Below are 16338 nucleotides of genomic sequence, written 5' to 3'. Positions count from 1 at the left end.
TCGCAATAGCAATTCTTTGTATCTTTGTAGATTATGCTACATATGTAAAAAAAAATAAACCACATGCTGTTAGATGAGGAAAATGAGCAAACTATATAAACAACATACTGTAATTTGATTTTGATATTATTTTTTTTATCTTGATAGCTTGATAATTAACACCAATGATGAACATTATCACATCATTTATTCAGAAAGAAAAAAAAACATAGAATACTATTAACCGCAACATGTAAGTTAAAAAAACAACAGCATTATGATTTGTACATTTTCAGAATGTGATTGTTCTATTTTTAAACAAAGAAAACAATCTGAAGTTGTCTTTATTTTTAAGTTATCGGGAGTATATTTTTCTCCATGTGGCCCCCGATCTAAAATGAGTTTGACACCCCTGCAATAAACATTTACACAAATACAATAGTATAATCACAAGGCATGCTGGTAACGTACTGTACTTCACTTATAAACAACAATCTACTCTTGGCATTCCAAGATAATTTACATTTGATTCGTTTTGCCTAACAATGCGGAACAGTACACATAATATTCCGTTAATAACTACCTACAACATTATGTTAGTATGACTCAGAAAAATGTTGTTTACAACATAATAGTTACATATAAATAAGTACAATTGATTTTTTAAAAATCTTGTAACAATGTATTTAGTTTAAAGTGGTGATGATAAACGCCCTGCCTCAGAAGCCTTAATCATCACCAGCACTGTCTGCCCGACAACAAGGTTTAAAGACACACCACAGCCGTCATCAGCACCATTATTAACACCATCCTCATCATCATTGTTGTTTCTCCACACTCAGCAAAACCACCACATTGCAGCCATTCCATCACCACAACGACAATAGGAAGCAGTGTCGGGGTGCTACGTCAGCCAAAATCAGCATCAAGGGATGCTCACCACCACCCACCTGTCTGTCCTTTTCCCAGCGTCTTCTCCAAGCGGTAAGGTCCCACGTAGTTGGCCTCCTTGCCCGAGGATGACATGTTGGCGGTAAATGATCTTGGAGAGACCACCCGACTCTCTTGGAGTGTCTCCACTGGACGCCTGCTTGCGTGATGTCCTCCACTTCCGGTCTTATATGTTCTTCGATGCTCCTAAGAAGGTTCAGTGTAGGTCTTTAGCCCTGATATCATGGTAGTCCACACGAAGGACCCACGCTCTGCAGCGACGTCGGGTGTGAACTGCTGACGGGACATCATCGACAGCCGCTATATCTATGGCAGCCAACGTCACTTCATGCATCCATTTCCGCCGATTCCTTTCAAAATACGTGCGCTTGAGGCAACATCCGACCTTCCTCAATAAGACTGAGCGGAGCATCTAGAGCAGGGGTGGCAAACTCATTTTAGGAGGAAAATCTGTGCACTATTAAAATCATGGCATTAAAACAAAAAAATAAAGACAACTTCAGATTGTTTTCTTTGTCTTACTTTGACCAAAAATACAACAAACACATTCTGAAAATACAAACGTTTGTATTACAATAAAAATATAGAAAAAATACCGGCAGTGGTAATGTTTAGACCCATGAAGGACAGAAGAAAGTGAATGAATGTTTATAACTGAACACATTTACATTTGCATAAAAATGTGTCTTTTTTACCTACTCAGTGGCCTAGTGGTTAGAGCAGGGGTGTCCAAAGTGCAGCCTGTGGGCCATTTGCGGCCCGCAGGTCATTTTTTAACGGCCCCACGGCACATTTTAAAATTATGATTGGAAAAAATTAAAAAACACAAAAAATTGTGTAAAAGAGCAAACAGGTGAAATGTAACAAGAAAATGTTGCAATGTTTACTTTAACAACACAAAGCTGCCATGCAGGCTGTTTCTTTCTTTAAAAAATAATAATGAATCAAAATCAATGTCATTATGAATTATTGACCTATTCAAGGCTCCAATTACGTCACATTAAGTATTCCACTTTGAGATATTTTTTGGGGAAAATGTTGCATATTTTGTGTTTGCCATATAAAAAACTGAGCTGTTTTTTTTTTAAAGAAAGGCCTCAAACGAACAAACAAAAACATCCATCCATCCATGTTCTACCGCTTATTCCCTTTGGGGTCACGGGGGGCGCTGGAGCCTATCTCAGCTACAATCGGGCGGAAGGCAGGGTACACCCTGGACAAGTCGCCACCTCATCGCAGGGCCAACACAGATAGACAGACAACATTCACACTCACATTCACACACTAGGGCCAATCAACCTATCCCCAGGTGCATGTCTTTGGAGGTGGGAGGAAGCCGGAGTACCCGGAGGAAACCCACGCAGTCACGGGGAGAACATGCAAACGCCACACAGAAAGATCCCGAGCCTGGGATTGAACCCAAGACTACTCAGGACCTTCGTATTGTGAGGCAGACGCACTAACCCCTCTGCCACGGTGCTGCCAAACAAAAAACATAAATAAAAATAACATTTATAATTGGCGGATAGATCTGAAATTGAGATTATTGTGTTAAAATTAAACAGTAAAAACCATTTATAATTTATTTTTTAACACTTTAATGAGTAGGATAATGTTAGTGTGATTTGTTTTTAAGTGTCATTGCTCAAAAAATAATAATGAATTAAAATCAATGGTGTTATGAGTTATTGACCTTTTTAAGGCTCCAATTATTATATAATGTCAAATATTCCACTTAAAAATTTTATCGGGTGAAAATATTGCATATTTTGTGTTTTTTCCATTTAAAAAAATGGGTTTCTTTGACAAAAAGAGCATAAAACTTAAATCTTAAAAATGTTGTATTGACAGATAGACCTAATGTTTATCTAGAGATTTAAAACTTGAATAATAATAAAAATAATAATACTGAATGATGACACATTTTTTATATTTTTTTGACCAAAACCCTTTGGGGTACCCGGGATCAAGCTTGAGTGGAGGCCTAAATGTATATTTTTTATTCATATATTGTATTGGCTTTTTAAATAAAAAAATATCAAAATGGCCCCTGCTTGCTTTGATTTTTCAGTGTGCGGCCCTCAGTGGAAAAAGTTTGGACACCCCTGGGTTAGAGTGTCTGCCATGAGATCGGTAGGTCGTGAGTTCAAACCGCGGCCGAGTCATACCAAAGACTATAAAAATGGGACCCATTATCTCCCCGCTTGGCACTCAGCATCAAGGGTTGGAATTGGGGGTTAAATCACCAAAAATATTCCCGGGCGCAGCCACCCCTGCTGCCCACTTCTCCCCTCACCTCCCAGGGGGTGATAATTTCACCACACCTAATGTGTGTGTGACAATCATTGGTACTTTAACTTTAACTTTTTTGTATTATTTTTTTAAGTTACGTTTATGACAACCTTTTTCCAAAACACAATATAGAATGTGAGATATAACAGGATAATGCATACATTAATTATTTGTTTTCAAAACGGTTACAATAAAGTGGGACCCCAAAAATTTACTCTGGGACTCCATTTTGTGACTTGATGGGGTCCCTGGCACCCCGTTTTGAAAATTACTAGCACCAACACTGATGGAGTATTGGTGCGTGCAAAACAGCAGCAGGCGCCTGTGGCCTGCAGGCCGGTTCTAATATAAATCAAATATCATCCCGGGGGCCATAGATAATTCATTTGCGGGCCGGATCTGGCTTGCGGGCCTTGACTTTGACACATAGGATCTAGACTGACCTAGTCAATGATCACATGTCAATTAAAAAGTAAAAACAATACAACTCGCATTAGTTCTATCAATACAAATAAAAATAAAAATAAAACGTGACATACCATTGTTTAGTCAATGACTACAATGGTGCGTTCACATATGACTTTAATTTGTCCTGTGAGGGCGCTGGTAACTCAAAATAAATACTCATATACCAAATGAATATCCCCTATATAAATTAATTAAAATGCCATCCTGTTCTGACACCCCTAAAAACACTAGGTGTGATGTGCTTTTAAATTTAATTGAAAAAAAAAGTATCGATAACAAATAATACATAAAATCAATACAATAGAATGTACTACTAACTCCATTAGTTTTATGAAGTAATGTTATAATAATGTACAGTATTTACAGAGACTTACCCGCCAAACGCACCATCAGCAGCTTCTACATATTTTAATAGGAACATGTCCAAGGTTTAATGTTATTTTAACGACCTAAGTCGGCGTTATTTACTCATTTTGCTTCAGTATGGTGCAGATTGTAAAGTGTTTTGCTCGTACCGAAGCAGTTGCCAATGTGGCGGTTTGAGAAAACACACGTTGCTGTTCCAAACACATCTTTATTGCAAAACTGCTAACCATGAATGCTCGAACAAGATAATGCATAATGGCACTACTTATGTGCGCCTCAACATGAAATAAACCACGCCTCAATCTGACGCTTACTGGTTAAGAGAAATATCTGCCACAGTACTTTTTCATCGGTCATTCAATGTTTATTTATGTTTATTTATATAGCCCTAAATCACAAGTGTCTCAAAGGGCTGCACAAGCCACAACGACATCCTCAGTTCAGAGCCCATATCAGGGCAAGGAAAAACTCAACCAAGTGGGATGACAATGAGGAACCTTGGAGAGGACCGCAGAGGAACATATTCTAAGTATTAAAGACTTAATTTAGAGTTATTTGGTTAGGGTTAGGGTCAGGGTTAGGGTTATAATAAGGCCATGCCGAATAAGACATGAATAAGTACTTAATAATGACTAGTTAAGAGCCAATATGTTACTAATTTGCATGCTAATAAGCAACTAATTAATGGTGAATATGTTCCCCATACTAAAGTGTTACCATGTTTTTTTACTGGTGCATAAAATGAACCGTGCATGAACATCACCTTGCTCAAACAACAAAACCAACACAGTGCATAAACTCACAACAAATTACACACCTGCAAACCAGTCAGCTGTTGCCGTATCCGTAATACGCAGATAGGGAGAAGTTTTTATTTAACGATGAGTCGGGTGTGTTTTGACCTCTGCCGAACCCCTGAGGCCGACTCATCGAACCCCGGTGTTCGATCGAACCCAGGTTAAGAACCACTGGTCTAGCATAATATTGTGAAAGTCCAGTCCATAGTGGATCTAACATAATAGTGAGATTCCAGTCCATAGTGGGGCCAGTAGGAGACCATCCCGAGCGGAGACAGATCAGCAGCGCAGAGACGTCCCCAACCGATGCACAGGAGAGCGGTCCACCCCGGGTCCCAACTCTGGACAGCCAGCACTTCATCCATGGCCACCGGACCTGTGCCCCCCCCCCCCCCCCTCCACAAGGGAGAGGGGGGCATAGCAGAAAAGAAAAGAAACGGCAGATCAACTGGTCTAAAAAGGGGGTCTATTTAAAGGCTGGAGTATACGAATGAGTTTTAAAATGGGACTTAAATGCTTCTACTGAGGTAGCATCTTTAACTGTTACCGGGAGGGCATTCCAGAGTACTGGAGCCCGAATAGAAAACGCTCTATAACCCACAGCTTATAGCTTTTTTTGGACTCTGGGAATCACTAATAAGCCGGAGTTCTTTGAATGCAGATTTCTTGCCGGGTCATGATTTCTTTTTTAGGTTAATACTAATTATCTGCTTCTTCTCAGCACTGTCCTTCACAATCACTTTCTTCACACCCATGTGCAATCGCGCAATGCAACAAATTTGTGCATCCAACCTGAGGGATTATTCCAGGTATAGGAGGTTCAACAAACTCGAGTCTCAACTTGAAGTCTGAGTTGACTTGCCCTAAAATAGGAAAGTGAGTGTCGAATTCCAGAAAAGCTAATCGAAATCAGTTCAATCAATCAGTATGTTCACTCTGAGTTAATACACCAATAAAAAGACATGAACAATGGTGCGCTGATTCTATATTTCACCATAGCAACTGGCAGTGATGGGCAGTAACAAGCTACATGTAGCTCGGCCATGTAGTTTAACTACATTTTCCAGTAGATTGACGGTAGCTTAGCTACTTTTTTAACGTATAGCTTAGCTAATTTTAGACCCATGAAGCTAGGTAGCTTACATCAAATCTACAAGCTACAAAGAGAGAAAATGGACTGTGAATCCAGGCCAAAAAAAATTATGAAGAAAATACAACGACCTACATAAATGAGAACATCCATACATACGGAGAAAATCCATGATGATTGGTTTGTGTTCGTAGGACAAGTCACAATTGGCTAAGGTCACAATGAAACATTACGGACTGGCCAATCAGGGGCAAGATAAGGTGGGTCATTGATACCAGGACGCAAAATCATAACAGACATGCACTCATGTCCCATGATGATGAGGGGAGTCAGAGACAAAGGGACGCTTCAAGCTGACAACTCAAAGAAAAGGAAACATACTTGAAAATAGCAGAGAAATTCTCTCCTGCAGATTAGAATTGTTTTCCTTTAGCGACGAAGACAATTTACAGGAAACCCACAATAATGTGTGTCCTAGGCCACATTTAGACAAATGTATGTGTTTAGAGAAAACAATGCCCAAAACCGTAGTTTTTAGTTTCTTAATCATAATAATAACTTAATCAAAATCATAACTGCTATCTTCAACTAAGACGTGCAACACAGATTTAGGAACACACATTAAGGTGAGTTGAGTTCATGAAAAGTTTTACTGCAGATAACCATTACCAACTGTTCCCATACAACACACAAATCATTGTTGTTGTTTTTTGTTGTTTGCTGTTTTTTATTGTAGGTAGAAAATATGAATAACATTATAGGGGTGGGCCAAAGAAAAGGCAAACTAAATAAAGTAGGGTGCGGGGACCCCTAGAGGTAGTTGTAAGGTGTCCCCAGCTAAATGACAGACAGTTAATAGTAATGGACCCTTTTTGGGTACATTTGTACACTCTCAGTTACTGTACATTAACATTGATATTATACATGTGGGCCCATAGATAGAAATGCCGTTAATTGTAGCTTTGTTGTAGCAAGCTACTTTTGCCGTGTAGCTTGTAGTGTAGCGTGCTACAATTCTCCAGGGATAGCTTCCCCTGTAGCTTAGCTACATTTAATCGAGAGTAACTTGTAGTTTAGCTTACTACATTTTCCAAATAGCTTGCCCATCACTGGCAACTGGTGACAGAAAATGCTCTTTCTTTACCCCGATGGAACAAAAATTGCCAATGTGTGTTTATAGTGAGTACCGTATTTTTCGGATTATAAATGGCAATTTTTTTCATAATTTAGTGCGATTTATACTCTGGAGCGATTTATGTGTGAAATTATTAACACATTACCGTAAAATATCAAATAATATTATTTATCTCATTCACGTAAGAGACTAGACGTATATCAGCATGGGCTTCAGTGACAACCGAAACCATCCTGTCCGGATTCAGAAAGGCTGGAATAATTGGAACTGCAACTGACGATGACTCTGACGTAAGCGACGTACCGATAGAAGAGGAAGCGGCACATTGTCTACCTTTGGAGTTGGCAGAGTTGTTTAGAAGCGACACAGAGGAAGAAAATGTCATCGGATTTAGCGATTAGGAGTGACAGATTGTTTGGTAAACGTATAGCATGTTCTATATGTTATAGTTATTTGAATGACTCTTATCATAATATGTTACATTAACATACCAGGTACGTTCTCAGTTGGTTATTTATGCGTCATATAACGTACACTTATTCTGCCTGTTGTTCACTATTCTGTTTTTATTTTAAATTGCCTTTCAAATGTCTATTCTTGGTGTTGGATTTTATCAAATAAATTTCCCCCAAAAATGCAACTTATACTCTAGTGCGACTTATATATGTTTTTTTTCCTTCTTTATTGTGCATTTTCGGCCGGTGCGATTCATACTCCAAAGCATGGGTGTCAAACTCTGGCCCGCGGGCCAAATTTGGCCCTTGAGGCGATATCAAATTAACACTAGAGCTGGCCCGCTGATTATATACAGCAGCGGTGCCGCGGTTACACCGCATTCACCGCTAATTCTCATACTTGCCAACCCTCCCAGGAGACTCCCAAATTTCAGTGCCCCTCCCGAAAATCGTCACATACGCTTTTCATCCAGTCCAACGAGTGCTGGCCCAGTCACATAATATGTGCGGCACACACAAGTGAATGCAACACATACTTGATCAACAGCGATACAGGTTACACTGAGAGTGACCGTATAAACAACTTTAACACTGTTAGAAATATACGCCACTGTGAAACCACACCAAGAATGACAAACATATTTCGGGAGAACATCCGCACCGTAACACAACATAAACACAACAGAACAAATACCCAGGTCCGGGTGGACTACGAGATATAATGACTGATGAACACCTTCGTTCGATAATGAAGGTTGCCTCAGTTCAAAGCCTGAGCCCCGACATTAATGAACTAGCATCCAAGAAAAGATGCCAGGTATCTGGCTTGGGCACATCAGATTAGATCAGTGTGTTGCAAACTGAGCAGTTTAAAGTCCTGAATGGTTGGTTTATTCATTGTTATTTTATTTTCAAATTTATTAGCCTGTGGAAAAAGTTAATGTTGATATTTACCTCAGAAGGCTGCAAATAGAAAAGAGGCATTCAATTTTTATTTAAATTGTATTTCATATGCCATTTGTATTTTTTAATTATTATTATTATTATTATTTGAAACTCGATTTTGCATGTCACTATAAAGTTTTATAAGTCTTGCTTGTTCAATATTCAATGCAAAACTTGTTTGGGTCCCTATTAAATGGTTAATTTGTTCAACCTTGGCCCGCGACTTTGTTGAGTTTTAAATTTTGGCCCACTCTGTATTTGAGTTGGACACCCCTGCTCCAAAGCGATTTATAATCCGAAAAGTACGGTATAATATTTAAAAAATATATTTTTTTAGAAATAAGTAATACATCTCTTAGGGCTCTGGTTTACTCTCCCATCCACTGTTTTACTTCTGCTTTTACAAAAAATCTAATCGTAAAAATCTCATTCAGAATTTGGGTTCACCGCTATTTTGGTTTACAGACTATTTCTAGTCTTGCACCCATCACTGCTAATCATGCTTTCCCTCCCTATCTTGTCGATAATGCCTTTGAAAGATGGTCAAATCTGGGGATCTACAACATTCAATATTTCTACATTGACAATATTTTTGCCTCTTTCCAGCAACTTTTTTACTACCGAATCAATACTTTTTCAGATATCTTAAATCCACAGTTTTGTTTGTAATACTTTTCCCGGGTTTCCAAACTTACCAACGGACACAGTTTTAGATGCTTTTTTGACACCATTTCCGACTTTAAAAGGATAAATAACACATATTTACGATCAAATTTTTCATTGAACACATATTTACGATCAAATTTTTCATTTATGCCCTGAGTCTCTGAATTCAATTAGGTCACTTTGGAACAGTGATTTAGGAATGGGCAGCATGGTGCAACAGGTGTGTGTGTGCCTCACAATACGAAGATCCTGGGTTTGATCCTGGTCTCTGGGCCTTTCTGTGTAGAGTTTGCATGTTCTCCCCGTGACTGCGTGGGTTCCCTCCAGGTACTCCGGCTTCCTCCCATCTCCAAAGACATGCACCTGGGGATAAGCTGATTGGCAACACTAAATTGCAGAGGTGTGGACTCGAGTCACATGACTTGGACTCGAGTCAGACTCGAGTCATGAATTTGATGACTTTAGACTCGACTTGACAAAATGTAAAGAGACTTGCAACTCGACTTAGACTTTAACATCAATGACTTGTGACTTCACTTGGACTTGAGCCTTTTGACTTGACATGACTTGCTACTTTCCCCAAAACCTAAAGTTTAAAAAGTTATTTGGGAGCGCTCCGTAGCTTTCATTTTGTACGTGTCTGTCTATCAGGGTGTGTGCTGCGTGTCAGCGTGTGTGCTCTCAGTACAACAGCCAATCAAATTAGATCTACATTGTTTTCATCACACAGCTCTCATCCAATCAAATTGCAGGACAACCAATGAACAAGAGTTGTCAAACAACGCGCCAGTGAGAGAGATTTATACCAAAGTTGGTTTCGTTCGGGTATAAAAACTACGACTTGGTCAACAAAAAACGAATTGCCGTATGCAAATCACGCAGTTCGAATATTACAGACGGAGACGCAACAACTTCCAACTTCGTTCGACATTTGAAGTTGCACAAAGAAGGGTAAGTTTTGAATGTAAGCTAACGTTTATTGGCTAAGTAACATGACTTTTATTTGCTGTGTAGTTAAATCAGTGAGGCTATAAACTCACTGCTAACGTCATAACCATAGACATCTTATAAGTAGATGCAGCATGTAGCGCTACTGCTTACTGGCGCAGACGAGACGCGGGGCCGCCATCTTGGAGTGGTGATCCGCTCCACTCAGTGCAATTCATTTGGCAGGAGCAATGAACTGTCAGCGCATTTAATTCATTTTACCTCACTGAATACCACTCATTTTCACGCGCTTTTTTGTCATACGTGTAGCTATGATAACGGACACATGTTTTATTATTCATAGTTTGCTTAACAGTAATAGAATATTCTTATATGCTATAAGTGACCAGACGTCCGAGATCAAAACTGGGAATATAAGCCCAGAGAAGGGGGAAAAAAACGGTCAGCTATTTTTAAGTTGAAGAAACAATATAATTACGTTATATATACATGCGTATATCCTACATAAACAATGTATGAATACATTAGATATCTATATATCTTATAGACCGTATCTCTGTTGCTGCAGCAGCACAGAGTTTATTCTGTCTTGACACTTTGTATTGATATTTTGTATTACATTCTTCCCTTAAATGATCATGTTTACAGTGATTGTTATATATGTATTTTTTATGTATGTCGCTTTGGATAAAAGCGTCTGCCAAATACTTAAACATATATAAACACCTGAAAGTCCGTTGCTTTCGGTCTCCCCTAGAGGGGGGGGGGTTACCCACATATGCGGTCCTCTCCAAGGTTTCTCATAGTCATTCACCGACGTCCCACTGGGGTGAGTTTTTCCTTGCCCGTATGTGGGCTCTGTACCGAGGATGTCGTTGTGGCTTGTACAGCCCTTTGAGACACTTGTGATTTAGGGCTATATAAATAAACATTGATTGATTGATTGATTGATTGAAAGTCTTTATATCAGCTAAAACCACCAATCTGTTTCACTGGATTCAGAATAAAACCAAATGCTGTCTTACCCAACAATGTTAGTATTTGAATATTGTTACTTGAAGACTTATTCCTGGTTACAATTATACTGTTAAGAAAGTATTGTCTTATATTTTGCCTAAAATGAGAATGCATCATAATCAGTGGCGGCTGGTGAATTTTGTTTTAGGTGGGGCTGAAAGTTTGTAAACCAAACCCCTGTAGGGGCGCCATCCTCCCCCAGAAGATTTGTTTGTGATTTTCACATACAAATATTGAAGATCTTTGCTCCTTCTTAACTCTGTGGTAATGTTATTTTCATAAAATACAACCAAAAGTACATTAATGTTAAATCTTACTTGTGAAAAGTAATCCCCCGATTCCTATTTTCAACAGTCCGCTCATTTGAGCAGGAAAACGCTGAACACCAGCCAGGCATCTTTGTTTTCTACCTGTCAACTGTCAGTTTAGGCTGCTCGCCGGCTCCTCATCACCACTTCAAGATGCAATTTGCTCGCGTCACAGCAGCCAATACTGCGTCTACTTATAAGATGTCTATGGTTATAACATCATTTCAAACACAGCAATATGTTGCGTCCACTGCAGTTTGCTTCCTTATTCATACTTTTTGTCAAGTGATTTTTTTAAGCAGGGTTGCATGAGGTACCTACACCTAACGTTAAGTTAGTCAATGTATCACACACAGTAACATAACGTTAGACGGCGGTCAGCAGCACCGTGTATTTTAGCCACCTACAAAAAGACAAACATAGTCAAATAAAGGTCAGTTAAAATGTATACTATATTAAGAATATGTGTACATATTGCATAGGGCCCTGACATCTAAAAAGTACAACTCTGTTCATTGTTATGTTCATGTATTTGTTATGTTTTTCATGTGTACGCACACATAAACACACATACAGTATGAGATGAGATCAATGAGATAAGGTAAGAACAGAATAGAAACTGCTGTGAAACTAGTTACAATGCAATATGCCATGGAAATACAATGTTAACACTTTTGTACAAATAAGTACAGTTGCACTTGTTTTTGCAAATGTGTTTATTCTGTAAAGGAATGAGTTAAATGTTTAAAATTGTTTAAACTATTAAAATGACTGGTTAATAGTGCTATTATGAATTGCAACGTCAGTACTATTTTTTTTCCTGCTATTTCAAATGCACTTGTTTTAATAAATAAATACAGCGGTTTAAAAGCATTACACAATCTGTGTAAAAATATTAGTCTGTGGTTAAAAGGACTTGAAAGGACTCGAAACTCAAAATGCAGGACTTGTGACTTGACTTGAGACTTTCCAGTCTTGACTTTGGACTCGACTCGGGACTTGCCTGTCTTGACTCGGGACTTGACTCGAGACTTGAGGGCAAAGACTTGAGACTTACTTGTGACTTGCAAAGCAATGACTTGGTCCCACCTCTGCTAAATTGGCTCTTGTGTGTGCATATGAGTGTGAATGTTGTCTGTCTATCTGTGTTGGCCCTGTCACGGTTGGTAAAACTGGTGGACCCAAATGCAGAAAAGACAAGCAGAATTAAAGTTCAAGGGTTTTTATTAATAAAACCAGAGGGAAAGGAGGGAGCTCGTAGTCCTTGGCTTTGCAGTCCAGGAGAGCACACTGAGGCTAGCAGGCTGTGGCTAGCAGGCTGAGGCAGGCACACACGGCAGGTAGGGAACACATGTAGAAAGGTGAAACTATCTGGCGATCGCGCCGAGTGAAGTCCAAACATTTGTAGGCTGCAGGTGATGAGTTGATGGCAGGCAGGTGAGTGATTAGTGTGATGGGATCAGCTGTGCCAGGCTGAGAGCTGGAGCCAAGCCTACGCCCAAAACACGCCCACTCTCCCAAAGACACACACAGAGACAAACGGACACAGACAGAGACTGTGACAGGCCCTGTGATGAGGTGGTGACTTGTCCAGGGTGTAACCCGCCTTCCGCCCGTGTGCAGCTGAGATAGGCTCCAGTGCCCCCCACGACCCCGAAAGGGAGAAGCGGTAATGGATGGATGGATTTAGGAATTACCCTATATGAGGATAACTGGACAGACATTTAAGTAGAGTTCATAAGTTATATATTTGTGCAAGACACAACGTTATTCAATGCAAGCTAATACATCATACCTATTGTACCAAGGTCCGTCTGGCTAAGATGTATGACGGAATATTGGTATTATGTGATTGGTGTCAACAGTCTCCAGCTAACCTATTACATACGTTTTAGCTTTGCTCATCCCTGTGCAGTTATTGGACTGAAATGTTTAATCATTTGTCTTTTGTAATTGGCGAAAAGATTGAACTGAAACCTCTATGTAGACTATTTATAAAAAAGACTGATCTCAAATGTAACCCAGATTAAAAAGTAATTAAAAGGTAGATAATTGATGAGCCCTTTGTCTGCTTTTGTGTATTGCTGTGTGTTGGGGACATTCAGGAGTGCAGTTGTCTGTGGCTTCATATCAATATTTGCATGTACTTATTTGACTGATGCATGTTTTTTTGTTACGCAGCCAATCAATATTATTGACAGCGTGTACATGCTGCTGTATTGCTCGTCAACATGCTGCTAACCATGGGGCAAGTTAAGAGTTAAGAGAGGTGAATACTGCTTGAGCCTGGATAATATCGAAAAACACTGCAAAAGTGAGAAGTTCAAATGGGTTCAAATAAGGTGAAATGTAAGTCACATATAATCAGAATAGTTCTTATTCTAGTGGCGGCAGTAATAAACTTATGTATTCCCCGGGGTTTGTCTGTGTCAGTTAGTTACTATAGATAGCAACAAGCTCAAAATGTTATGGGTGGATTTTAATGAAACTTTCAGAAAATGTCAGAATTGGAATAAGGAACAAGCATGTCGATTTTGGTAGTAATCGAATCACTTCTACTACATTACCTTACATTTATGTTACAGGGCAGAACATTGGTGTGTGTCCCACGGAGACAAAGAGTGGATCACTGATGAGTGTTTACTCTGTTTATTTCAATCTGCTATTGAACAAATGCACCCAGGTATTGAGAACAATGCATGAAGTGAACCCTCTAACAGATGAACCGGCCATTGCAGAAGGCTTGGTGACCGTAGCTTTTTTCAACGTTAGAAATAAAGCCTGACATCTTTTAGTTTACTTTTTTAGACCGCAAGAAGTTGACTCAAGTATATTCCAATAATGAAGTATTGTAAATGTGTGCATCAATGTACCGATATCAGTTATTGCTGGTTTTTGGGTGTACCTTTGCATGTTTTTGGAAAATGTTTACTTCTATTAATGATTTTTTTAAACTTATGTTTAACTTTTCTGATTGTTTTTTGTTTTATTTTGCTGTGCAGAGTAATCAAAGAAAACTTGGACAACAAAAGAGGAAAAATAAATCACACAAAACACATACTGTACATGCCAGTTTGGATGATCATTTTAAAAATATATATTTTTTATACCCTATATCAATTAATAAAGTCATGTACTGAAGCTGTAGTTGTTGTGATTAATTTCCTCTGTCTTCATTGCAAATAATTATATGGTAAAAATAATATGCTATCCCAATATTTATTTATTATTACTGACTAAAACACAAGCAAATTGACACGATTAGAAAAGTACATCAATTGTGAATCACATATGAAAAAAGTAACTGCTAAAATGGATTGTGTGGTGTTGCTGTATGGATGGACCGTGAGGACTCTTTCTGGGACATCATCTGGATTGTGTGTGTTTTTAAAGGTACATGTCCTACTACAACAAGCATTCACAAGCATAAAAATAAGTACATAATTAACTAATAAATAGGAATAATAGATTGAGAATGCTTGTCAACAAGTGACGCATCTTAATGACAACCATCTCTCATGATCGTTCGGCTCGAACCGCCGGAAAATCAGACAGCGGCGGTGCGGGTAGTTATAAGCCGCTTCCTCTAAAATAAGGTAAAGCACCAAGGACCATTTGACATTCTTCTCTTTAGTTTGTTATTATTCATCCTGGCGCCACTGCGCAGCAGCTACGTAATGTAAATGTAAGGGCGGGGACAACAGACTTAAACAGGAAGTGTCCCGTAGGTTAGACCGACCCAATTCATATCTCTCCAGCTGCTGCTGGAGGACTCTCGCCAGGACCCACACTTTGTCGACCGCATGGGCCGGGTCCTTGGAAGGATGCAGCCCCCGAATTGAGAAACATTTATAGAAGCCAGCTGATTAGCAACCATGACCAGGTGTGGCCGGCGACAGGTGAGGGTGAAAAAGCGCACAGGGAGACAAACAGGAAGTGGAACAAAAATAAGAGCGCTGATAAACACAAATGGAAAAAGAACATGTGACACCCGACGTGACAGATTGTCACAATGACATCTATGTCTTTTTGCAGGTTGTTCTATTAGTAAAAGTAGACATGTACATTTCTCTTTGGAGATGAATCAAGTACCTATCTAAAAATGACTTGATTAATTTCAAGTTGTGTGTGTTAAGAGTTATAAATGTTTGATCCGGTGGCGTGGCTCAGATGGTAGAACGGCCTTCCAGCAGCTTGAGGGCTCCTGTTTCGAATCGCACGTATGCTATCCTAGTCACAGGCGTTGTTGACACTTAACTAGGGATGTCCGATAATATCGGCAGTCCGATATTATCGGACATCCCTAGGCCGATAAATGCTTTAAAAATGTATTATCGGAAATTATCGGTATCAGTTTCAAAATTATTGGTATCGGTTTCAAAAAGTTAAATTTATGACGGACGTAGGGAGATGTAAAGAGCGCCAATTAACCTTTAAGGCACTGCCTTTGCGTTCCGGCCCAATCACATAATAGCTACGGCTTGTCACACACACAAGTGAATGCAAGGCATACTTGGTCAACAGCCATACAGGTCACACTGAGGGTAGCCGTGTAAACAACTTTAACACTGTTACTAATATGCGCCACACTGTGAACCCACACCAAACAAAAATGACAAACACATTTCGGGAGAACATCCGCACCGTAACACAACATAAACACAACAGAACAAATACCCAGAACCCTTTGCAGCACTAACTCTTCCCGGACGCTACAAGATACACCCCCCGCTATCCCTAACCCCCCCCCGCCCCCCCCACACCTCAACCCCGCCCACCTCAACCTCCTCATGCTCTATCAGGGAGAGCATGTCCCAAATTCCAAGCTGCTGTTTTGAGGCATGTTAAAAAAAATAATGCACTTTGTGACTTCAATGATAAATATGGCAGTGCCATGTTGGCATTTTTTTCCATAACTTGA

The 16338-nt window shown here is 39.5% G+C and overlaps 1 protein-coding gene across 6 annotated transcripts in view; it reads right to left on the bottom strand.

Annotated features, from left to right (window-relative positions):
* Positions 1-1269, bottom strand: part of LOC133635993 (serine/threonine-protein kinase BRSK2-like) — a 198491-nt gene extending 197222 nt beyond the window's left edge. For all 6 annotated transcript variants that reach the window (XM_062029578.1, XM_062029552.1, XM_062029562.1 and 3 more), the window contains exon 1: positions 930-1269. In XM_062029578.1, the coding sequence (XP_061885562.1) occupies positions 930-1005 (76 nt within the window). In that variant the 5' untranslated portion in view covers positions 1006-1269. The remainder of the gene's footprint in view (positions 1-929) is intronic.
* Positions 1270-16338: the final 15069 nt, after the last annotated feature.

Source organism: Entelurus aequoreus, linkage group LG02 (assembly GCF_033978785.1).
Source record: "Entelurus aequoreus isolate RoL-2023_Sb linkage group LG02, RoL_Eaeq_v1.1, whole genome shotgun sequence".
In the NCBI taxonomy this organism is placed as follows: Eukaryota; Metazoa; Chordata; class Actinopteri; order Syngnathiformes; family Syngnathidae; genus Entelurus; species Entelurus aequoreus.
This window is presented reverse-complemented; position numbering and strand designations above follow the sequence as displayed.